This window comes from Blennius ocellaris (genome assembly GCF_963422515.1).
Source record: "Blennius ocellaris genome assembly, chromosome: 6".
NCBI classification, from domain to species: domain Eukaryota; kingdom Metazoa; phylum Chordata; class Actinopteri; order Blenniiformes; family Blenniidae; genus Blennius; species Blennius ocellaris.
Genome location: NC_137655.1, coordinates 25082380 through 25106983, shown reverse-complemented (window position 1 = coordinate 25106983; position 24604 = coordinate 25082380). Strand labels below are relative to the sequence as shown.

At 49.4% G+C, this 24604-nt stretch overlaps 1 protein-coding gene across 2 annotated transcripts; it reads right to left on the bottom strand.

Annotated features, from left to right (window-relative positions):
• Nucleotides 1-4446: 4446 nt before the first annotated feature.
• Nucleotides 4447-24366, bottom strand: LOC308131822 (immunoglobulin-like domain-containing receptor 2). 2 transcript variants are annotated; one of them, XM_080498679.1, is made up of 9 exons: nt 24190-24366; nt 21559-21888; nt 18831-18950; nt 15803-15859; nt 14079-14225; nt 13819-13974; nt 12362-12563; nt 10863-11496; nt 4447-4763 (listed from the first exon to the last, which is right to left on the bottom strand). In XM_080498679.1, the coding sequence occupies exons 1-9, from the start codon at nt 24227-24229 to the stop codon at nt 4728-4730; spliced, it is 1722 nt and encodes a 573-aa protein (XP_080354805.1). In that variant the 5' UTR covers nt 24230-24366; the 3' UTR covers nt 4447-4727. The 2 variants fall into 2 exon arrangements, with proteins under 2 accessions (XP_080354805.1, XP_080354806.1); XM_080498680.1 differs by lacking the exon at nt 15803-15859.
• Nucleotides 24367-24604: the final 238 nt, after the last annotated feature.

Below are 24604 nucleotides of genomic sequence, written 5' to 3'. Positions count from 1 at the left end.
GCCACTCCACCCACACCATAACCCCACCTCCACCATGGGCCACTCCACCCACACCATAACACCACCTCCACCATGGGCCACTCCACCCACACCATAACCCCACCTCCACCATGGGCCACTCCATCCACACCATAACCCCACCTCCACCATGGGCCACTCCATCCACAACATTGACATCAGCAAAGCGCTCACCCACACGACGCCACACACGCCGTCTGCCATCTGCCCTGAACAATGCAAACCGAGATTCATCGTGAAGAGAACGCCTCTCCAACGTGCCAGACGCCGTCCAATGTGAGCATTTGCCCACTGAAGTCTGTTACGGCGACCAGCTGGAGTCAGGTCCAGACCCCGATGAGGACGACCAGCTGGAGTCAGGTCCAGACCCCGATGAGGATGACCAGCTGGAGTCAGGTCCAGACCCCGATGAGGACGACCAGCTGGAGTCAGGTCCAGACCCCGATGAGGACGACCAGCTGGAGTCAGGTCCAGACCCCGATGAGGACGACCAGCTGGAGTCAGGTCCAGACCCCGATGAGGACGACCAGATGGAGTCAGGTCAAGACCCAGATGAGGACGACCAGATGGAGTCAGGTCCAGACCCCGATGAGGACGACCAGATGGAGTCAGGTCCAGACCCCGATGAGGACGACCAGATGGAGTCAGGTCAAGACCCCGATGAGGACGACCAGATGGAGTCAGGTCCAGACCCCGATGAGGACGACCAGATGGAGTCAGGTCCAGACCCCGATGAGGACGACCAGATGGAGTCAGGTCCAGACCCCGATGAGGACGACCAGCACGCAGTTGAGCTTCCCTGAGACGGTTTCTGACAGTTTGTTTCAGCAGCTGTCTCAGTGGCTGGTCTCAGACCATCATGGAGGAGAACCTGCTGGAGGTGGAGGTCCTGGGCTGGTGTGGTGACACCTGGTCTGCGGTTGTGAGGCCGGTTGGATGTACTGCCATATTCTCTGAAACGCCTTTGGAGACGGCTTATGGTGGAGAAATGAACATTCAATGCACGAGCAACAGATCTGGTGGACATTCCTGCTGTCAGCAGGCCGATTGCACGCTCCCTCAATGCTTGTGGCATTTTGCTGTGAGACAAAACTGCACATTTCAGAGTGGCCTTTTATTGTGACAGTCTCAGACACACCTGTGCACTAATCATGACGTCAGACCAGCATCTTGATGGGGCACACCTGTGAGGTGGATGGATGATCTCAGCAAAGCAGAAGTGCTCACTGTCACACATTTAGACACATTTGTGAACAATGTTTGAGAGAAATGGTAATATTGTGTATCTGGAATGAATTTTAGATCTTTAAGTCCATCTCATGGAAAATGGGAGCAAAAACAAAAGTGTTGCGTTTATATTTTTGTTGAGTGTACATAATATAAAACCTTTAGAAGAGAAGAGAAGAGAACATACTTTATTAATCCCAGTATGAATCAATACTGCACAGAATATAATATAAATAAATAGAATACAATGTTAAAAAATATATATGTTAAATAAGGAGTATTAAATTATACAGGCTTAGATAGATAGATGATAGATAGATAGATAGATAGATAGATAGATAGATAGATAGATAGATAGATAGATAGATAGATAGATAGATAGATAGATAGATAGAAGACATGTTTAATAGGCACAAAGGTCAGCAGTTCCCTGGAAGAGACATTTTGCTGAACTTCAGCTCCGAAAGCAGGAAACAGACAAAGTGTGAGGATCCACACCTCCTCCAGCCCCGGATCCTCCTCACTGACTCTCCTGCAGGTAATGACCTCATGGATTGCTCCTCCTCTTCAGCCTGCAGTGAGGAGGTCCGGTCCAGAAGACTGTCTCTGTTCAGAGTCTCCTGCTTCCTGAATGAACTCCCAGCGTCCTCCACCTCCCCTCCTCCTCCCTGCAGCACTTCCTGCTGCGCTCCTCGTGGGCTTCACGGCTCCTCACTCCGTGTCTCCTCAGTGCACCTCCTCCTGGTGAGGAGCTCCTCCTCCAGGTGCAGTGCTCCTCCCCCAGGTGCAGCGCACCTCCTCCAGATGCAGCACGCCTCCTCCGGGTGCAGCGCACCTCCTCCAGGTGCAGCGCACCTCCTCCAGATGCAGCACACCTCCTCCGGGTGCAGCCCACCTCCTCCAGGTGCAGTACTCCTCCCCCAGGTGCAGCCCACCTCCTCCGGGTGCAGTGCTCCTCCTCCAGATGCAGCACACCTCCTCCGGGTGCAGCCCACCTCCCCCAGGTGCAGTGCTCCTCCTCCAGATGCAGCACACCTCCTCCGGGTGCAGCCCACCTCCTCCAGGTGCAGCGCTCCTCCCTGCTGCAGTCTCCTCCCTGGGCACTCTTCCTCCCAGAGTCTCCATTCCATCGTCTCTCAGTCTTGCAAGATCAATAAACTATTGCTAATTGCACCTGCTCTGCCTCCTGCTCTGCTTCTGGGTTTCAGAAACTCGCACCGGCTCTCAGCCGGAACACAAATGTGTGAGTGAAAGAGATTTGTACACACACACACACACACACACACACAGAGTGTGCAGTATTTTGCAGTCAGACTCTGGTTTCATTGGTTCAAAGTGATGAGATGATAAAAGAAGCAGCAGCAGGTTAGAGACTGTTGCTGCTTCTGCTCTGAATGTCCATTAATCACATGTTTGCATGTGAATGGTGACGTCCACTCCACCCCCCCCCACGTTTAAAAAGTATTGTGTAAATGTAACATGGGAGAGCGGGGGGGGGGGGGGTGGGGGGGGGGGGGGGGGTTGCTTCATTCACTGGCTGGAAGCAAACAGCTGCAGTGTATAGTTAATTCTCAGGATGAGTCACGTCCAACAAGAGGAGCTCTGTGTTTATGTCTCCAGAGTGAAAACCACTAAAACAAGCCCTCAACTCAAGTGTTGCCTGAGAAGAGTGAAGAGTGAAGAGTGAAGAGTGAAGAGTGAAGAGTGAAGAGTGAGGAGAAACCCAAGAAACAAAACAAAGAAGAAAAGCCCACCGGCCTGAAGGGAACCGGCTTCTCCAAGAGGAATTCTGCAGTGAGAACATGAGAGTTGTGCAGTGAGAACATGAGTCGTGCAGTGAGAACATGAGAGTTGTGCAGTGAGAACATGAGTCGTGCAGTGAGAACATGAGTTGTGCAGTGAGAACATGAGTTGTGCAGAGAGAACATGAGTCGTGCAGTGAGAACATGAGTCGTGCAGTGAGAACATGAGAGTCGTGCAGTGAGAACATGAGTCGTGCAGTGAGAACATGAGTCGTGCAGTGAGGACATGAGAGTCGTGCAGTGAGGACATGAGAGTCGTGCAGTGAGAACATGAGTTGTGCAGTGAGAACATGAGTTGTGCAGTGAGAACATGAGTTGTGCAGTGAGAACATGAGTCGTGCAGTGAGAATATGAGTCGTGCAGTGAGAACATGAGAGTCGTGCAGTGAGAACATGAGTTGTGCAGTGAGAACATGAGAGTCCTGCTTCTCCTTTGTCAGCTCAACACACAGAACCTCATTTTCAGTGACATAAACATCCAGACAGAGAAAAGCTCATGAACATGAAAGGAAACATGCAGAAATAAAATGGAGCGACGCCCCAAAGGAAGCAGTTGGTGTGAAATGAGAAAGCTGCTGACTGTGCAGAAAAGATCTTTGTTTGTTCAGGAGAGGTTTGATAACCTCTAATCAAACATGCTGTGCGTGTTATAAATAACACGCACAGCATCAGAAAGTTACTGAAAATATGCAACTAAAAGTGTATTTTGGTGCAACTTTTATTCAATGAGGGAGAACTTGCAAACTGTCAAGCTCAACCTGGACTCGTGTTTTGATTCCACCCATGAGGCGTGTGGGTTATGACCTGTTTTTATTGTTTTATTGTCTAAATCCATAATGCAGTATCAATGATGATGAGGATTTGTTATTGTCATTTTCATTAAAGTCACAGTGCATCAAAAACATCTCAGTTTGAGTCTCATTAGATTTGAATCACCACCTTCAACTTTTGGAAAATTTTAGTTCCCCCCCCCCCCCCCCCCCCCCAACTTAAATAAAACATTTTAAACAAAACAACAAAGAAAAAATCCCCAAGTGTTGAAGGTAGAAGCTCCAGTTCAAACATGATTTACTGCAAATCGACTATATAAGGCCAAACACTGAAACGTTTTCATGCACTGCATTCAAGCTGAGTCGACTCTGGATCACATTTCACTTTAGGCAAAGAAACAGAAAAACACGGTGACGATGCAGGTGTGGGGGATTGGATCTTAACATCTGTTATGTGGAAGTACTAAAAAACACAAATGCATTAAAATACCCAACGACAGTATTTCACGTTGCAGCTAAAATCAATAATATACTTCATGAGGAAAGATCACAGACATTTGAACTTTCTTTATTCAAAAGGTTTTTTTAACAGTGCAATTCCAATGAGTGAAACAAGTTGAAGGTGCAGAACGTTATATTCCATAATGATAATATTACCCCCAGTGAGCCTGAGCCACAGTGCAGAGGGAGAAACGTAACACTCCACAGCTCCAACACACACATTCAGAATAACCCGGTTCTGGTTGTGCCACTAAAACTCCTCCACTACAGCCACACTTGTTGCAGCCGGTGCTGTGACTGAGCTGCAGGGTGCTTAGAATGGCGTGGCGTGCAGGTGGCGTGCAGGTGGCATGCAGATGGCGTGCAGGTGGCGGTGGTGGCAGCGGCGGCAGCGGCGGCCGGGGAAACCGTCACACTATGAGAGTGTCTCTGCTCAGTGCAGCGCTCTGTCAGAGAAGAGGCCACATGTTAGACACGTCACACTCATGCTACTGCTAGTGGCAGACAACCTGCAGGCCTGGTGGAGGCAGAGACCGGGGGTGCGTCCCAATACTCCCTCCTACCTCCCAATACTCCCTCCTACCTCCTAATAGTCCTTCCTATCTCCTAATACTCCCTTCTATCTCCTAATACTCCCTCCTATTTCCTTTCCTTTCCACTTTTCTCTAACCGTGGAAGAGTTAAAGTGGCGGCCATTATAAGGAGCGATGGAATTCTCACTAAGCTAATGAAAGGAGGCTCAATGCTTCCTTCAGAACCTCCTTTAGGAAACACTGATGCTTCCTTCAGAGCCTCCGTTAGGAAACACTAATGCTTCCTTTAGAGCCTCCTTTAGCCTAGGAAACACTGATGCTTCCTTCAGAGCCTCCGTTAGGAAACACTGATGCTTCCTTTAGAGCCTCCGTTAGGAAACACTGATGCTTCCTTTAGAGCCTCCTTTAGCCTAGGAAACACTGATGCTTCCTTTAGAGCCTCCTTTAGCCTAGGAAAAGTCCTTTAGGAAGTCTCCTAACACCTTTCCTTAACTCCTCTAGGAAGCCTCCTAGCACCTTTCCTTACCCCTTTAGGAAGCCTCCTAACACCTTTCCTAACTCCTTTAGGAAGCCTCCTAACACCTTTCCTTAACTCCTTTAGGAAGCCTCTAACACCTTTCCTTAACTCCTTCAGGAAGCCTCCTAACACCTTTCCTTAACTCCTTTAGGAAGCCTCCTAACACCTTTCCTTAACTCGTTCAGGAAGCCTCCTAACACCTTTCCTTAACTCCTTTAGGAAGCCTCCTAACACCTTTCCTTAACTCGTTCGGGAAGCCTCCTAACACCTTTCCTTAACTCCTTTAGGAAGCCTTCAAACACCTTTCCTTAACTCCTTTAGGAAGCCTCCTAACACCTTTCCTTAATTCCTTTAGGAAGCCTCCAAACACCTTTCCTTAACTCCTTTAGGAAGCCTCCTAACACCTTTCCTTAACCCCTTTAGGAGCCTCCTAACACCTTTCCTTAACTCCTTTAGGAAGCCTCCAAACACCTTTCCTTAACTCCTTTAGGAAGCCTCCAAACACCTTTCCTTAACTCCTTTAGGAAGCCTCCAAACACCTTTCCTTAACTCCTTTAGGAAGCCTTCAAACACCTTTCCTTAACTCCTTTAGGAAGCCTCCTAACACCTTTCCTTAATTCCTTTAGGAAGCCTCCAAACACCTTTCCTTAACTCCTTTAGGAAGCCTCCTAACACCTTTCCTTAACCCCTTTAGGAGCCTCCTAACACCTTTCCTTAACTCCTTTAGGAAGCCTCCAAACACCTTTCCTTAACTCCTTTAGGAAGCCTCCAAACACCTTTCCTTAACTCCTTTAGGAAGCCTCCAAACACCTTTCCTTAACTCCTTTAGGAAGCCTCCTAACACCTTTCCTTAACTCCTTTAGGAAGCCTACAAACACCTTTCCTTAACTCCTCTAGGAAGCCTCCTAGCACCTTTCCTTACCCCTTTAGGAAGCCTCCTAACACCTTTCCTAACTCCTTTAGGAAGCCTCTAACACCTTTCCTAACTCCTTTAGGAAGCCTCCTAACACCTTTCCTTAACTCCTTTAGGAAGCCTCTAACACCTTTCCTTAACTCCTTTAGGAAGCCCCCTAACACCTTTCCTTAACTCCTTCAGGAAGCCTCCTAACACCTTTCCTTAACTCCTTTAGGAAGCCTCCTAACACCTTTCCTTAACTCGTTCAGGAAGCCTCCTAACACCTTTCCTTAACTCCTTTAGGAAGCCTCCTAACACCTTTCCTTAACTCGTTCGGGAAGCCTCCTAACACCTTTCCTTAACTCCTTTAGGAAGCCTTCAAACACCTTTCCTTAACTCCTTTAGGAAGCCTCCTAACACCTTTCCTTAATTCCTTTAGGAAGCCTCCAAACACCTTTCCTTAACTCCTTTAGGAAGCCTCCTAACACCTTTCCTTAACCCCTTTAGGAGCCTCCTAACACCTTTCCTTAACTCCTTTAGGAAGCCTCCAAACACCTTTCCTTAACTCCTTTAGGAAGCCTCCAAACACCTTTCCTTAACTCCTTTAGGAAGCCTCCAAACACCTTTCCTTAACTCCTTTAGGAAGCCTCCAAACACCTTTCCTTAACTCCTTTAGGAAGCCTCCAAACACCTTTCCTTAACTCCTTTAGGAAGCCTCCAAACACCTTTCCTTAACTCCTTTAGGAAGCCTCCTAACACCTTTCCTTAACTCCTTTAGGAAGCCTCCAAACACCTTTCCTTAACCCCTTTAGGAAGCCTCCTAACACCTTTCCTTAACTCCTTTAGGAAGCCTCCAAACACCTTTCCTTAACTCCTTTAGGAAGCCTCCAAACACCTTTCCTTAACTCCTTTAGGAAGCCTCCAAACACCTTTCCTTGACTCCTTTAGGAAGCCTCCAAACACCTTTCCTTGACTCCTTTAGGAAGCCTCCAAACACCTTTCCTTAACTCCTTTAGGAAGCCTCCTAACACCTTTCCTTAACTCCTTTAGGAAGCCTCCTAACACCTTTCCTTAACTCCTTTAGGAAGCCTTCAAACACCTTTCCTTAACTCCTTTAGGAAGCCTCCTAACACCTTTCCTTAATTCCTTTAGGAAGCCTCCTAAAACCTTTCCTTAACTCCTTTAGGAAGCCTCCTAAAACCTTTCCTTAACCCCTTTAGGAGCCTCCTACCACCTTTCCTTAACTCCTTTAGGAAGCCTCCTAACACCTTTCCTTAACTCCTTTAGGAAGCCTCCAAACACCTTTCCTTAACTCCTTTAGGAAGCCTCCAAACACCTTTCCTTAACTCCTTTAGGAAGCTTCCTAACACCTTTCCTAACTCGTTTAGGAAGCCTCCTAACACCTTTCCTTCACCCCGTGACGTCCTCCAGGGGTTGAGGTGAAGTGGATAGGAAAGGAGAGAGGAGGGGGTAGGAAGCACCCTGCTAGGTGTGTGTGTGGCCAGTAGAGATGCGTTGGCAGCGCCGGGACGGCGACACACAGAACTTCTTCTCTTTATGTTAATGCAGAATGTATGTTAATAGAAGCTCCTGCTGCAGACGTATAATATAAAGCAATACAGTGTTAAGACCATCACTTTTCATGTGAAAGACCCCAGAGAGGTACGTAAAGAATAAAATACGGTAATAAAATCTTCAGATATCAAAACACAACATCAATTCTTCCCTTGTTTTCTTGCTGTCAGCAGTTTTCAGGATCAACAGCAGCAGTGGTGCACAGGAAGTCCAGCGAGGGGCTGTTGTGCTCCACCTTCATTCTATTTGCCCACTTTGGGGCAGCAGAAGGTTTGAATACAAAACTAGACGTTCCCTGAATGACAGTGACTTAGGATCAACAGTTTTCTAATAAAATAGATTTGTATGACACAGAAAAGCAAAATCAAACAAACGTAACAATCAGACCTCTCAGAAGAGAAGATTAGAATTCAAAATGAGTAAATTCCATGGTTGGTGTCATGAAGAAGCTTCATTATGTAAAGGTTGGACAAACATGTTGAAGACATTGTGTGAAATGTTCAGGCTGCAGGTAATAATCTGACGTTCCACTGAAATGATGGTGTTTATCTCAGACGTCTGCAACCTTTAGCAGCAGAACAGCCTTTTCTGTATCTGCGTTCAGATTACATTTGACCTTTTCTAAAAAAAACCAAAACAAAACGGTTTTAAAACAGTTTTGCAGTTTATTTCCACATCTAAGCAGATTTTTCTTTAGAAACTCCAGTCACTTTAGTTTTTTGTTATTTTAACCTTTTTAATCACGTTTTTCTCATTTCCTGTTATTTTTGGCATTTTTTCTAAAGTTATTTTGTCTTTTTTAGTCATTTTTAGCCAAGAGTTCAAATTCTTTCAAAAAAGACTGTTGTGTAAGTAGAATGAAATAAAGGTCCAATGTTTACTGACGTACCATTGTGTGTCCCTGGTCCCTGGTCTCTCTACACAGCAGGGGTAGGGGACCCTGGTCCTCCAACCCTGTAGACCAGGGGTAGGGGACCCTGGTCCTCCAACCCTGTAGACCAGGGGTAGGGGACCCAGGTCCTCCACGTCTCCCTCCCCTGAATGTCCTGATGCTTCATCACCATGTTCAGCACAAAGCCAGGTAAGGACCTGCTCACTGCAGTCAGCTGTGTGGAAGCAGGGAGACATGGAGAACGTGCAGGGCTGCAGCTCTGGAGGACCAGGTCCCTACCCCTGGTCTACAGGGTTGGGGGACCAGGGTCCCCTACCCCTGGTCTGGAGGGTTGGGGGACTAGGGTCCCCTACCCCTGGTCTACAGGGTTGGAGGACCAGGGTCCCCTACCCCTGGTCTACAGGGTTGGGGGACCAGGGTCCCTACCCCTGGTCTGGAGGGTTGGGGGACCAGGGTCCCCTACCCCTGGTCTACAGGGTTGGGGACCAGGGTCCCTACCACTGGTCTACAGGGTTGGGGGACCAGGGTCCCCTACCCCTGGTCTGGAGGGTTGGGGGACCAGGGTCCCCTACCCCTGGTCTGGAGGGTTGGAGGACCAGGGTCCCTACCCCTGGTCTGGAGGGTTGGAGGACCAGGGTCCCTACCCCTGGTCTGGAGGGTTGGGGGACCAGGGTCCCCTACCCCTGGTCTACAGGGTTGGAGGACCAGGGTCCCCTACCCCTGGTCTACAGGGTTGGAGGACCAGGGTCCCCTACCCCTGGTCTGGAGGGTTGGGGGACCAGGGTCCCCTACCCCTGGTCTACAGGGTTGGAGGACCAGGGTCCCCTACCCCTGGTCTACAGGGTTGGGGGACCAGGGTCCCTACCACTGGTCTACAGGGTTGGAGGACCAGGGTCCCCTACCCCTGGTCTGGAGGGTTGGGGGACCAGGGTCCCCTACCCCTGGTCTGGAGGGTTGGAGGACCAGGGTCCCTACCCCTGGTCTACAGGGTTGGGGGACCAGGGTCCCCTACCCCTGGTCTACAGGGTTGGAGGACCAGGGTCCCCTACCCCTGGTCTACAGGGTTGGAGGACCAGGGATGTCTGAACATGTTTCCTCTGAACACCGTGGTCACTACTTCCCCTTCACTTCAGTCACTTTAGTATTTTACTTGACAAAATAAAAGATACAAACTTTCTGGTGTTTGGTTTGAACCCAGAACCAGAAAAGAGCTCGACTTGTCTCCATTTTCTTTGGGAGGGAATTCATCATTAGTTCAATTGTAAGTTCTTCCTCGTCTTTACTTCCATCAGAGTCCCAGTTGGTTTATATTTCTATTCAACTTCCCGTCGTAATCCTTACAATTGTTATTAAATGTTGTTCACTATCCACTCTGTGGTTCATCTGGTTCATGTGCAGGTTCAGAACCTTTCTCAGACTCAAAAACATGCCAGCGTCTGGTTCCACATGTTTAGAGGCAGCAGTAACTTCATTGCTAACCTCTGATGGAAGCTGGACGCTGCTATTGGGTTAAAATGTAGAGTGACAGTATCATCAGCCAATCAGATGTAGATGTGTTATTGACGGACCACCTCAGGACCAGGTGGTGGCGCTCTGTTATTATCTGCTAATCTGGAGTGATGGCGGTTAATTTAACAGCAGGGGGTTATATTTTGTTACTGCTGGCCCTGACTGAAACACCACCGCACGCTACCGTTAGCAGGTAGTACAATATATCTGATAAGAAGCTAAACTCCTGCTCGATAGAGGCTTTTAACTGTTTCTACACTGATAGTTTGAAGCGTTATGCCCTGATTTCAATCCATCAGCATCCAACATACCACATATTCAGTAATAAAATGATTTCTAACAAAATAATGAAGAGTTTTAGTCTCAGTTTCAGTCCTTTGATCGTGATGCGTTCTCCCTGCTGAAGATCACTGGGAGCTGTAGAGCAAAGCTCTGTACAGGAGACACAATCCTGTCAGTTGGATCGGTTCACTGTTGGTTTGGGTGTTTTAATAGTTTCTGCTGACAGTAAGAAAGCGACGGGACGTCACTGGACGCATCCTGCCGGGTTCACGGGACTCTGAGGATGTTTTCCTGAGCAGCCGAGGAGGAAGGAAGTCCTGGTTCCTGCTACAAGTAACTCACCAGGTTCCTGGTCCGGTCCTCTCTGGCGCCCTGCATTGTGTGGGCCGGGTGGGGGCGGGTGTATGAGAAAGGCCTCATGTCGGCCTCACTGCTCTTGTATCTGTCCGACCTCGGAGGGTCTGCGGTGCGATACCGGTCCGCGGTCAGGTCGGCCCTGCGGTACCGCTCCGCCTCCCACTCGGAGTAGGGAGGCAGAGGGTCTTCCTCCTCCGGACGGTTGCTGGGCGAGCGGCTGTAGTAGCTGCCTTTGGAGGGGGTGTCACTGTCCTCGTCCACCCGGCCGGCCCCTCCCCCCCCGGCCCGGCCCCTCGCCTTGCTCTCCAGCACGTTGTTGAGGAAGGCGTCGTCGTAGCCCCGGCCCTGCGGCGGTCCAGACGGCCGGTCGCTGTCCCAGGTGTCCCTCCTCTTCTGCAGCCCCGGCGAGGGGCTGCGGCGGAACCAGTCGTCCTCGTCGTCTCTGCAGCAGCGCCGGGGAGGGTGGTGGTGGTCCCGCTCGTAGGGCCGGTCCGGAGGCTCCGCGCGGCGACCGCCGGAACCGTAGGACCGGGCGAACTCCTCCAGCTCGTCCAGGGAGCCGGTGCGTCCTCGTCGGCTCAGCGTCTTCCTCTGCAGGTGCTCCGAGCGAGGGTTCCACCTAATGCAGGGACGGAATCCCGTATGAGGTCACGTACAGAAAACTGAAATATTACCAGAGTTAAATACTAGGATGTTTTCCAGCACCTTCCTTTACTGCAATAATACCAAAACTCCAGAAACCTCCTTGTGTTCAAAGTTTCCAGCTCCTCCTTGATCCTCCTCCATTAGAACATTGATCCTAGGAGCTGCATCCAGAATCTGCTGTGTCTGTGTGAGCTGGACTGGCTCCGCCCCCACACACGCCCATCTATGGGAAGAAGAGGAAGAACTTCCTCTCGTGGTGCCATGTGCCAGAGCAGAGCTGCCTGATTGTGGGAGGAGTCAAAGGGGAGGAGCCTAGCTTGATTGTGATTGGCTGAACCCCTGATGACATCATATAGGGTTTGATTTCTGATTGGCTGCTTGGAGCAACACACTTTTTAAAACCTGGAACAACCAGGGAGAGAGAGGACACACTGTCTTCTTCTGGGGACGATCAGTACTGCTGGAGGACATTTAGGAAGAGATTTTACATAATATGACTCTTAAAGCTTCGTCTGATGAGACGACCCATCGACATTCGATCCACCTCATCGTTTGCTCTTTTGAAGCAGCTTCTGTCTTCTTAGCTTCTTTGTCCCTGATCTCATTCAATGGTAATGAACACTTTCACCACACGACTCAGATTAAGTTCTGCTCATTCTGGCCACAGTGTGGTGTGTTGTATTCTCCTCTATTGTCAGAATACTATGAAGGCTCGTGTTCCTCACATGTATTCCTCCCGTCACCTTGATGTGCCCAACAAATAAGCTCTGTTCACCGGCTTCAAGCAGCCAGGTGGGGATAAAAGCAGTGATCCTGCAGAGTCAGCGATGGAGGAGTACCTGCGGTCCAGCTCGTCGTCTGACAGGTTCCCTCGGTCTCTCCTGGGCCTCCGGCTCTGTCGGGGTGGAGCCGCTCTCAGCACCGCCTGGTCGTCCAGGTCCGCGATGGGCGGCAGCGCCTTCATCTGGACCGTCTGGTAGGTGTGTCTGAAATCTGTGGCGCCGCCGTCGTGGAGAGAGCTCAGCTCCGACAGACTACTGGCTGTTGATGGACACGTCAACCAGTGACTGACACGGCCTTCTAGCAACCAAACCACAAGGTTCTTTTTAAAGACAGTTCTAAAAAGAATCCAAAGCGGGAGGCTTTCTTCATAAATATTGTGTGAATGTTTGAATGCGTAAGAGACATGGAGTCAGACTTCATGGTCTGCATGTCACTGAAAATTTATAGTGTTTTTTTTAACCGTAAAATATACATCTGAGGCTCTAAAGGATGTAAAAATGACAGTTTGGATGTGGACAAAGACTGTTGATGTTAGTGACCCGCACAGCTGACCTCGCCCGTTATGACAAACAAGATGAATGATTAGCTGGAAATGATCACATGTTAAACCACACAACATGCATTTCTACCAGAAACACTGAAGACACAAACACACGTGCTGCTGCACAGGTCACAGGTCACAGGTCACAGGTCACAGGCCTCGTCCACACAGCAGCCTTACGTTTGAGTGCCGCCATCTTGTTGGATGGAAACTGACCCATCTCCTTTTCTATGTAGTACAGAACTTTCATAGAGTCCTGGTCTGGACTGGCTTTCAGTCGGTAACCACTGCGCACTGCAGATGTAAACACACAGGAACACACGAACACACATGCGCACACACACACACACACACACACACACACACACACACACACACACACACACACACACACACACACACACACACACACACACACACACGGACGTTATCATGCAATGACATGGACATGTGCGGCCGAGGGTGAGACGTATGAATGACAGTAGGAACTCTAGAGTCTCTTTACAAACATGCAAGAGGCAGACGACATTTTCTGAAGCTTCTTCCAGCTCCGATTTAGAGACAAACAACATGGCCGACGAAATGAAGGTTAGTCAGGTCAGTGTTTTAGTTACTGCAAGTACAACTGTACATTGACAAGTACAGGAGCAACTGTGATGAATTGAATCCAGTTGAATTGAATCCAGTTGAATTGAATCCAGTTGCATTGAATCCAGTTGAATTGGGCAGTTCACTTCTGTGAACATCATTTAAAAGCTCTTCTGTCAGTCACAGAACCATTAAGGACGTCCAACACAGATAAATGATGGAAACTTCTACAGGCTAAACTACACTTTATAGTTTCCTATAAAAAGTTGAGCCACCTCATGGATTTTGTTTAATTTATAAATAGATGTATTTCCTGATTAAAAAAATTAATAAATAAATAAAAACAATATATATATATATATATACACAGTACATAGCGCTGACCTCCGGCTAGGTTGTTGTCCAGGGAGGGGATGGAGGAGATGTTTGGCTCCAGGCGGGCTGGGGGGGCGACGGGCAGCCCAGCAGGCCCCCCAGGGATGTAGTAGGGAAACACAGGGACCGGAGCAGGTTGTCCAGCCTTCTTCCCCGCCTCGTACACTGCAGGGACACAAGCAGGCCTCTCAACACACCCCCGCCAAGGAGGCTCCACTGGGGGGGTGAGGCTGAGTGTGTGTGTGTGTGTGTGTGTGTGAGAGACTGACGGTGTCGGGGGCAGCAGCAGGTGTCGGGGCAGCAGCAGCAGCGCAGGTAGCAGCAGCAGGAGTGAGGGCAGCACTGGCACCAGCAGAGGCCCAGCAGCAGCAGGAAGACGGCGCAGGCCAAGGCCACCGCGCCAACGAAGGCCCACTCTGGAGCACAGACAGGGACACATCAGTCTGGAGCCCCCTGGAGCCCCCCTGGAGCCCCCCTGGAGCCCCCTGGACGGGGGACCACCCAAACCTCGCCGCTCGCTTGACGGCGCCACCTTGTGGAGGTACGGAATCAGCACAGAAAGCTTCAGGTTCTAGAGTTTGTTTATCTGGACGTCAACGCTTTAGACAATTCTACACATTTGAACAAGGAGATCAACATTTGAACAAGGAGATCAACATTTGAACAAGGAGATCAACATTTGAACAAGGAGATCAACAACACTGCCAGAGTTTTAGAGGAAGTAGAACACTTCCAGGGTGTCTGATGGCTGCAGACAATATATAGATATATTATTATTATATAAAGTACCAGCAAGAGCACAAAGCATCATCTTCACCCAGAGCTCCTTGAATGGAGAGGTTTCAGTTTTCTTTTCTTGTTTTTTCCCTTTTATTCCCCTTTTTCTTTCTTTTTCTTTCATTTTGCTTTTTTGCATTTTTTTGCAATTTTGCATCTTGCTTTTTCCTTTGCTGGGCCCTTAACCACTGTCATTGCACACTAGTCCTGAACTCTCCACATGTTTCCGTGAGCTTTTTGTGTACGGGCGAATCAGCAGGAGAAAAATAATAATTACAAAATATCTCGGATGGTAATCTTTGTTTAGAAACATGTCAAAATGTATTGAATCACTATTAACCGAGTCTTACATATAAATACATTTCTTAAATTTTCCAGCAGTCGTTCCTCTTTTCACCTTCTTTTCTGGTGTTCCTTTTTAGTAATAACCATCATTTATGTAAAACCCCTCATACACACAGTGTTTTTAGATAAAATGAGATTTTATTTTCCCATAAAATATGAAACTAAAATGAATTATCATACTAACTTGATTTTAAAGGCAAGATTAAAACAGGCAATAAACATCAAGATGGGTGGGAAATGGAAAGATCTGCATTAAAGTCAAGTTTCTGAAAGTTGTTCTTTATGTCAGCTGGCAGGTTTCAGCTATAAGAATATGGGACAAAGCTGTTGGTCGATGTTACTTTAATTTGATTACATGTTCAGGAGGAGCTTGTTGGGACATGTTCACACTCAGTCAGATAGATATGTAACTCAAAATAAAATAAAATCCATCCTGACAGCTCCAGGCAGCCAGAGAAGAGACGGAATGTCTCGACTCCAGGATTTGTGTGAATTCTGACACTTTGTGACGAAGAAAAACCAGCAAACGTTTGTCGTGTCGAGACGACGGAGCTCTGAAAAGAACCTTCAGGGTCTGAGGGGAGTCTGCTTTACTTTACCCTTCATCACATCCGAACCCTGACGACACCCTTCCTCAAGGACCAGAATCCTGAAAAACCCTCAAATCTACACAGAGGAGTTCAAGTTCAAGGTACCTGGAATCAAAGATCAAAGTTCAGTCAGAATGACTTGAACGGCCACTGGTCACTTTCCAGGAAGACTCTTGTGCCACAAAGACTTCATATGAAAAGAAGTGGTTAGTAAAAGAGGCTTTGATTGATGGAGGGAGGGGGGGGGGGAGGGGGGGGGGGGGGCAGCTGAGAGGCCGTACCTGGCATGACCTCCACATCAAACCCAGGTAGTAGATCGTTCTGCTCAAGCTTCCTGCCTGCAGAGAGAGGGAGAGCACAGGTGAGGGAGAGCACAGGTGAAGGAGAGCACAGGTGAAGGAGAGCACAGGTGAGGGAGAGCACAGGTGAGGGAGAGCACAGGTGAAGGAGAGCACAGGTGAAGGAGAGCACAGGTGGAGGAGAGCACAGGTGAGGGAGAGCACAGGTGAGGGAGAGCACAGGTGAGAGAGAGCACAGGTGAGAGAGAGCACAGGTGGAGGAGAGCACAGGTAGAGGAGAGCACAGGTGAGGGAGAGCACAGGTGAGGGAGAGCACAGGTGAGAGAGAGCACAGGTGAGGGAGAGCAGAAGAAGCAGCCAATGAGCTCATGCAGCAGCAGAGATAATTAAATCTAAATGTTGATTAAAGGCCGTGGATTAAGGAACATCTGACACTTTTAAATGAGAAAAGAATCTGCTGTTCAGTGGAAGTTAACAGTTTTGTGGAAAGAAAAATGTTTAAGGCCAAAGTGAACACTTTAAGGCACAAAGTCCATTTCTTTGCTTTCTAAACAGTCAGCTTGTGTTTCCTGGACGTTCCTGACCGACGTTCCGTCACGGAACTCTGCTGCTGCGCTAAAACACCACAGGAAACCTATTGTAGTGAGATCAGCCAGGATACACATCAATCTGATGATGATTCTCTTGCTTCTGGAGAGATCTTCTGAAAGTCTGATCTGCATGTCCTACAGTTCAAGTTGTATCACTTTGGATCGACAGTTCTGTGTTTGTAAGCTTCCATCAAAGAATCAACTTAAACTAACATTGACGTCAGAGTTCAAAATACTAATTGACAGAATCTATTTTTAGTAAAAGGTCAGCGATGGTGTTTCTGTGACGAGGGTCACGACCCACAGTTTGTTCTGACCGTCACACAAAGACCAGCAACGTGCAGGACGTGGAGGAGAGACAGGCCGAGGGACGGCTGGGGGGGGGGGGGGGGGGGGTCAAGTCCCAGTTCCCCCTGGTGGAAACCAGGTGACGTGGACCAGGTGTGATGAAGAGGGAAACAGGCTGGAGACACAGTAGTGCAGTAAAACACTGACCAGACAGCGACCTTCTGACCCGGCGGTTACCATGACGACAGGTAACGGTAATACGTGGTCACCTCGGCCCGACAACGTAATCTACAGCAAATACCAACCGTAACACTGAGAGAGCTGAGGAGGAGGAGCAGGAGGAGGAGGTGGAGGAGGAGGAAGAGGAAGAGGAGCAGGAGGAGGAGCAGGAGGAGAAGCAAGAGGTGGAGGAGGAGGAGGAGAAGGAAGAGGTGGAGGAGGAGGAAGAGGAAGAGGAGCAGGAGGAGGAGAAGGAAGAGGTGGAGGAGGAGGAGCAGGAGAAGGAAGAGGTGGAGGAGGAGGAAGAGGAGGAGGAAGAGGAAGCGGAAGATGAGCAGGAGGAGGAGCAGGAGGAGCAGGGAGAGGTGGAGGAGGAGGAAGAGGGGCATGAGGAGGAGGAGGAGGAGGAGCAGGAAGAGGGGAAGGAAGAGGAGGAAGAGGAGGAGGAGGAGCAGGAAGAGGTGGAGGAGGAGGAGAAGGAGGAGGAGCAGGAAGAGGTGGAGGAGGAGGAGGAGGAAGAGGGGCATGAGGAGTAGGAAGAGGAGGAGCAGGAGGAGGAAGAGGAGGAGGAGGAAGAGGGGCATGAGGAGCAGGAGGAGGAGGAGCAGGAGGAGGAAGAGGAAGAGGAAGAGGAGGAGGAGCAGGAGGAGGAGCAGGAAGAGGTGGAGGAGGAGGAGGAGGAAGAGGGGCATGAGGAGCAGGAAGAGGAAGAGGAGGAGCAGGAAGAGGAGGAGGAAGAGGAGGAGGAGGAGCAGGAAGAGGTGGAGGAGGAGGAGGAGAAGGAGGAGGAGCAGGAAGAGGTGGAGGAGGAGGAGGAGGAAGAGGGGCATGAGGAGCAGGAAGAGGAGGAGCAGGAGGAGGAGGAGGAGGAGCAGGAAGAGGAGAAGGAAGAGAAGGAAGAGGGGCATGAGGAGCAGGAAGAGGAGGAGCAGGAGGAGGAAGAGCAGGAGGAGGAAGAGGAGGAGCAGATCAAACTGCTTCACACCACAACGCTTCAGGCAAAACATCGTTTCTGCGTTTCCTGTTTATAGGACAACGTTTTACACACGATGTCGGTTTACAGGCAGAAGCTCTGAAAAGCATGCAGTTTTCATGTTGGGCCACCAGTGGGTGCTGTTTTGTTTTTGTTTTTTTAAATGAAAGCACTCATGTGCAAACAGAGAAGGAAACACTATCAACATAAACAAAGGGACTTCATGGACATTCTACTGGACCAAGACGTTTGATTGTTATTAAGGTGACTGTAATACAACTAGCAACTCCCAGGAGGATGTGGACTGGGACTCATTCATCTTTTTAAACAAAAACAGCAAGTGTTGGAATTCAACTGTCCATAAATCACTGTTAAATTAATAAACGCCTCCAGCTCCAGTGTGAATAACTGTGTTGAACTTTTCAATGTGATATACTGTAAAGAGACATCAGTCCACATCAGCAGCTGTCTGAAAAGTCGCGTTGCCATGGTAACAGCTTGAAAACACAGACGCCTCCAGGTTTCGTCTCAGCAGGAGGACGTGTTACTTATACTTTGCAGTAAATGATAAATCTCTGACATATGAGCTGTGTGGAAACCTTGTTTTGTCCCCTCAAACCCTCCAAACCAACCCTGGACCTGGACCTGGACCTGGACCTGGACCTGGACCTGGACCTGGACCTGAGCCCCCTGCTGGAGCCCGACTGACTTGTTCCTCCGCGGCCAAGTCCTGAGGAGCCTGAACAATGGAGTCTGTCATGGAGGATCGGGGCCACATGAAGAGAAAAACACCACTCGCTCGGTTTCCATGGGAACCATTGTATGGATGAGAGACGCACCCAAAAAATCCTCAAATTTCCACGGACCTTCAGAAAGCTTCATGTAGGCATGAGACAAAAACAAGCATGACAGAGTGACAATGTGAAGGAAGGAGGCCTACCGAGCACCAGCAGCTCCAGCTGGGCCTCGTTCTTCCCCTCCAGGTCGTCGGCGATCACCACCTTACAGAAGTACACGCCGCTGTCGCCCCACTGCAGCTCCCCGATGCGCAGGTCTGCTTCTGCACAGACAACAGCACAGGCTGCTTTCAGCGACACGTCTGCAGGGAGGCACACAAACCCTGCATGGTGTGTGTGTGTGTGTGTGTGTGTGTGTGTGTGTGTGTGTGTGTGTGTGTGTGTGTGTGTGTGTGTGTGTGTGTGTGTACGGGGACAGACGGGTGACAGACGGTGACAGACGGGGACAGACGGGTGACAGACGGGGACAGACGGTGACAGACGGGTGACAGACGGGTGACAGACGGGTGACAGACAGCTGACAGGCGGGTGACAGGCGGTGACAGGCGGTGACAGGCGGGTGACAGACGGTGACAGACGGTGACAGACGGTGACAGACGGTGACAGACGGGTGACAGACGGTGACAGACGGGGACAGACGGTGACAGACGGGGACAGACGGTGACAGACGGGTGACAGACGGGTGACAGGCGGTGACAGACGGGTGAGAGACGGTGACAGGCGGGTGAGAGACGGTGACAGACGGGTGACAGGCGGTGACAGACGGTGACAGACGGGTGACAGACGGGTGACAGGCGGTGACAGACGGGTGAGAGACGGTGACAGGCGGGTGAGAGACGGTGACAGGCGGGTGAGAGACGGTGACAGACGGGTGACACTAAACATCCGTGAACACATGAGAAGTGAGGAATTCACCAAGCTGCAGTGAGAACATGAGCAGTGAATCAGTGGTGGAAGTAGACTTTTATGGCCAGAGGGTATACAATTGTAAAATGTAAACATTTAAAAGAAAACCATGATTATAAAAATATATAACTTAAGAGTAGTGGACACGACACTGAGAACTGAGCTGAGATTTCAGTGATTAAACCATGAAAGATGGAATAGAAATGACCTATAAGTGAATAAAAATAAACCGGCCATAATGTACATTTTCTTTGTTTATTTAATAACAAATATCAGTGGTGGGTATTGACAACACATCTGAATAAAAGATGTCTGTTTCTCCCAGATAAGGCCTGTGGCCACAAGAGAATCCAGGGCAAGGGGCTTTAATTAGTGTGTGTGTGTGTGTGTGTGTGTGTGTGTGTGTCTACTTCATTGTGGAACCAAAACAAAAGAGGTTAATTGATGGCGCCGTCCTCCTGGGAAGCTCGTCCTCTTGCTCCATCACACCTGATGGGGGCGCTATCCTATCAGGCCCTGCAGAGTCTGACGGTGGCCGTTTGTTTGACTCAGGGTGCTACACCTGATGCCTGCTACACCTGATGCCTGCTACACCTGATGCCTGCTACACCTAATGCCTGTTACACCTGATGCACCTGATGCCTGCTACACCTAATGCCTGCTACACCTGATGCACCTGATGCCTGCTACACCTGATGCCTGCTGCACCTGATGCCTGCTACACCTAATGCCTGCTACACCTGATGCCTGCTACACCTGATGCCTGCTACACCTGATGCCTGTTACACATGATGCCTGTTACACATGATGCCTGCTACACCTAATGCCTGCTACACCTGATGCCTGCTACACCTGATGCCTGCTGCACACTGTGCCGTTTAATTGTAGAGATGTAGCAGAGGTCTCTCATTGCATTTTGTGCTCAAAACCACTGAAAACGCAACTTTTTGAAAATGTCTCCCAAGGTGGAACTTATTGGAAAAGCTCCGTCTCCGTGTAGACGGGCGAACAAGCAACTTTATGAAAACGCTCGGCTCAGTCTGTGTACGCGGCAAAAACGCTGCCACTGCTCATGGGCACTTCTTCTGCACACGTAGATGATGGAAAGTGTAACGTGTGATACGTAACAATAACAACCCAACATGGCAGCTGCATCGTTTACGTGTAAACAGACTGTGTTTTTAAAATGTTGACGTGTAAATGACAATTTTTTCTGAAACAGAGAAGGATGCGTTTTCACTCGAAGCGATGTCGTGCCAACGAGGTCTGAAGACAGAAGACAGAGGACAGAGGACAGAGGACAGAAGACAGAGGACAGAGGACAGAAGACAGAGGACCTAAGACAGAGGACATAAGACATACGACATAAGACAGAGGACAGAGGGCATAGGACAGAAGACAGAGGACATAAGACAGAGGGCAGAAGACAGAGGGCAGAAGACAGAGGGCAGAATACAGAGGACAGAGGATAGAAGACAGAGGACAGAGGGCAGAAGACAGAGGACATAGGGCAGAAGACAGAGGGCAGAAGACAGAGGACAGAAGACAGAAGACAGAGGGCAGAAGACAGAAGACAGAGGGCAGAGGGCAGAAGACAGAGGGCAGAAGACAGAAGACAGAGGGCAGAGGGCAGAAGACAGAGGACAGAGGACAGAAGACAGAAGACAGAAGACAGAGGGCAGAAGACAGAAGACAGAGGCCAGAGGACAGAAGACATAGGACAGAGGACAGAAGACATAGGACAGAAGACATAGGACAGAAGACAGCGGACAGAGGACAGAAGACATAGGACAGAAGACAGAAGACAGAGGGCAGAAGACAGAGGGCAGAAGACAGAGGACAGAGGACAGAAGACAGAGGACAGAAAACAGAAGACAGAAGACAGAGGACAGAGGACAGAAGACAGAGGGCAGAAGACAGAGGGCAGAAGACAGAGGACAGAGGACAGAGGACGAGACTGGTTACTGTTGACGATGGCGATGTCTCGTCCTCTGTAGTGCTCAGCCAGGGTCATGGAGGCTCCCTGGGCCGAGGCCACCACCCGCACCGTGCGGCTGCTGTCGGAGCACTCCAGGTGGGCGGTGGGCCCCAGCTGGGAGGCCCCGACCCCCAGGGCCTCTGGCAGGCTGAAGGAGTCCCTGGTTCGATCCCGGCAGTACGACTTGTACCACCACTGCACCACCGGGGTCTGCCTGGAGCCCGTCTGGTACTGGCAAGGCAGCACCACGGACTGGAACAGCATCGCAAACCGCTGCTGCTCCCGCACCGTGACGTGCACGCCGTCACACACACACACTGACACACACACACACACACACACAGAAGAAAAGGGGAAAAAAAGGCATTTTAAGTGCAATTATTTAAGTTTTTCTGGGGTAAATCAACAATTTTTAAGAGTTGTTTTAAGGTTTGACTCCTCAACATTTAGTTTGATTAATCAACCTTGTAAATGTTTCCAGAAGACAAAAACATCTAAAAAAAAGAACCACTTTGACGCCTAAAGTCTATAATGTCAGTGAAACAGTCCAGAAATCAACTGAAGACAGAAGCAAGAATGAATCTACAACTTGCAGACGACACGTGAGGCTGTGCAGCGCAGCAGCAGCCAGCTCCATCACAGCCCAACAGGAGCAGAGGCAGGAGGGGAGCGGAGGTGTGGGGCGAGGTCACAGGGGTTAAATTCCAGAGTGTGGGGGGCTGGGGAGGCCCGCCAGGAGCCGGGGGGGTGGGGTTGTCATCACTGAGGGGATGCACATGCTTGTGGGTCCTATTAGGTCTGGGTGGGGCAGGAAGTCGCTCTAAACATTTACCACAAGACAGGAAATGAAAAGAAAAGCCGGTCCGCCACTCTGCGTCCCCTGGAGGACGGCGAGACGAGCTCCAGCTTTTCAAGCCAGAATGATTCATGCGTGTGTTCGTTCTCGTCATATTTGCACCAAAATGTCTTGATACATAATGAAAAAAGGCAGAAGTGACATGTTCTTGTCAGTTAAAGACCAAACCTCACAAATATTGAGTCAAATCCTATTTATTAAGAGTAAAACCTTCATATTTGAGATGATTTGGTAGGAATGATTTTGCTCCATCTCTTCAAGCAACAGTTTAAAATGATCCATGTTCCTCTTGAATATCAACAATCGGCCCTTTGATAGAACGTCTACTTCTTTGAGTCGCCCTTTGTTTTCTCCCTTTGAAGTCATTTGGTGTTGATTTCTAAATGAACATTTCACACTACTATCATGGTTCACAGAACTCACGACAATTCTATCTTGACAATTCAATTAATTTGACATTTTGACTTCAAACCAATCAATCAACTAAAGTTTAAACTATTAGCAGCTTCTTTCATTTAATCAAACAAACTAATCCAGTCAGTGAAGATCAGCAGGAATCTGAGCAACACTTTAGTCTCCATGTGAACTGTGTGTGATTCTGATGTCTCAGCAGCCTGGTGCTGGTCTGGACCAGCTCCAGACCAGGGACCTGGACCAGCTCCAGACCAGGGACCTGGACCAGCTCCAGACCAGGGATCTGGACCAGCTGGTATAGAAGATGGATGGATGAGTTTTAGAGTGAAAGATGGAGGAGGGGTGAACGAGCTGTTAAATTCCCACCGCTGAGGTCTTCCCTTTGTTTCCTTTTTATCCTGGACCAGTCCATTGTTGGAGCCCCCCCCCCCCCTGTCCCACTTGAGCAGCAGAGAGAGAGGGGGGGGGGGGGGGGGGCTGTGCAGCCTCACAGCCAATGGGAGCTTCTGGCCTCCAGCTGGACGTGAACAGACCAATGAACCAGCAGAGATTTGAAGCAAACCGTTAGTGAGGATAAAGAGACACACCTGTTAACGACTGTTTACTGGACCACTGAGGACTAAAGACCAGGTTCAGGTTCAGGGACAGACGTCTCCGTCATCACACTCAGTCACACTCATTTCATCATGAGATGAGGTTTGTGGCTCAGAGCTCAGCAGCTGGCGGTTCAGACCTTTCCTCTACAAAGACTCTCGCATTTCCTGCTTGTTCTTTGTCCTGCATTCCTGCAGCTGGACTCAGAGCTCCTGATGAACCAAGAGTTCAAAATTCAAAAACAACAAAGAAGTTTGCTTTATATATGGTGTTGATTTTTTGATATAAACCTGCTCAAAGACTCAGTCACGTTACATTAATAACCCTCAAGGACCTTGAGGTACATTGAGCGGCTTTTTTAAAATAAAGGGTTCTGCATAGGCTACAACTTAATTTTTCAGTTTGAAGACAATTTGATTGATTATTTTGAGACACCGGGTGAGAAACGAGTGAAACTATATCAAGTTGTAGTTGTAGTTGTAGTCCAAGACTAAGTTTAGTCAGTCTGAAGTTACAGAGTGAGAATAAACATTAATATCACCACTGAGGCTCATTTTGTTTACACACGCACACACACACACACACACACACACACAGGGATGGTTAAATACAGTTTCAAAGAGCTGCTATGACATAAGAACATGAACATTATTCCTCCGCTCTCAGGAGAAGCAACAAGTTTCCACGGGATCAACCTGCTGCGCAGGCGCAATGAGGACTTCGTGTCATTTAAAAATAAGGGAATAACACTTACCTAACGCTCCTACGAAAATAGCAAAGCGGGAAGAGTTCATTGTACGGTCCGTTATTTGGGTAAAGTGAACTTAATCCGTGCGTAAGACATGTCGCGGTGCGCTGCTCGCAGTCCGGCTGCGTCTAACGGGACGTACCACTCCACCGGGGGGTGAGTCCGAACCGCACTGGCCAACAAACACCGCTCCCACAAACTCCCTCAAACTCCCCCCAACACCCCCCAACACCCCCCAACACCCAGTCCGCCCGCAGCGCAGCGGCACCCGAGGAACCCGTCGGTTGACGCGTAAAGTGGTCAGAACGCAGGATTGGAGCGGTTTTTCATGTAGTCGGTAGAAGAGGTGATCCTGGGAGGAGGGAGGGAAGGGAGGGAAGGGAGTGAGGAGGGAGGGAAGGGAGGGAAGGGAGGGAGTAGG

Bases quoted from the DNA above. Each gene is read 5' to 3' on its own strand.
- LOC308131822 (XM_080498679.1), bottom strand. From the start codon at position 24,229: ATGAACTCTTCCCGCTTTGCTATTTTCGTAGGAGCGTTAG. The intron at 13,975-14,078 runs GTCAGTCTCTCA...GTGTCCCTGCAG, and splicing joins CTGCTGCTGCCCCCGACACC to TGTACGAGGCGGGGAAGAAG. The intron at 11,497-12,361 runs GTACTCCTCCAT...TCCCTGCATTAG, and splicing joins GACGACGAGCTGGACCGCAG to GTGGAACCCTCGCTCGGAGC.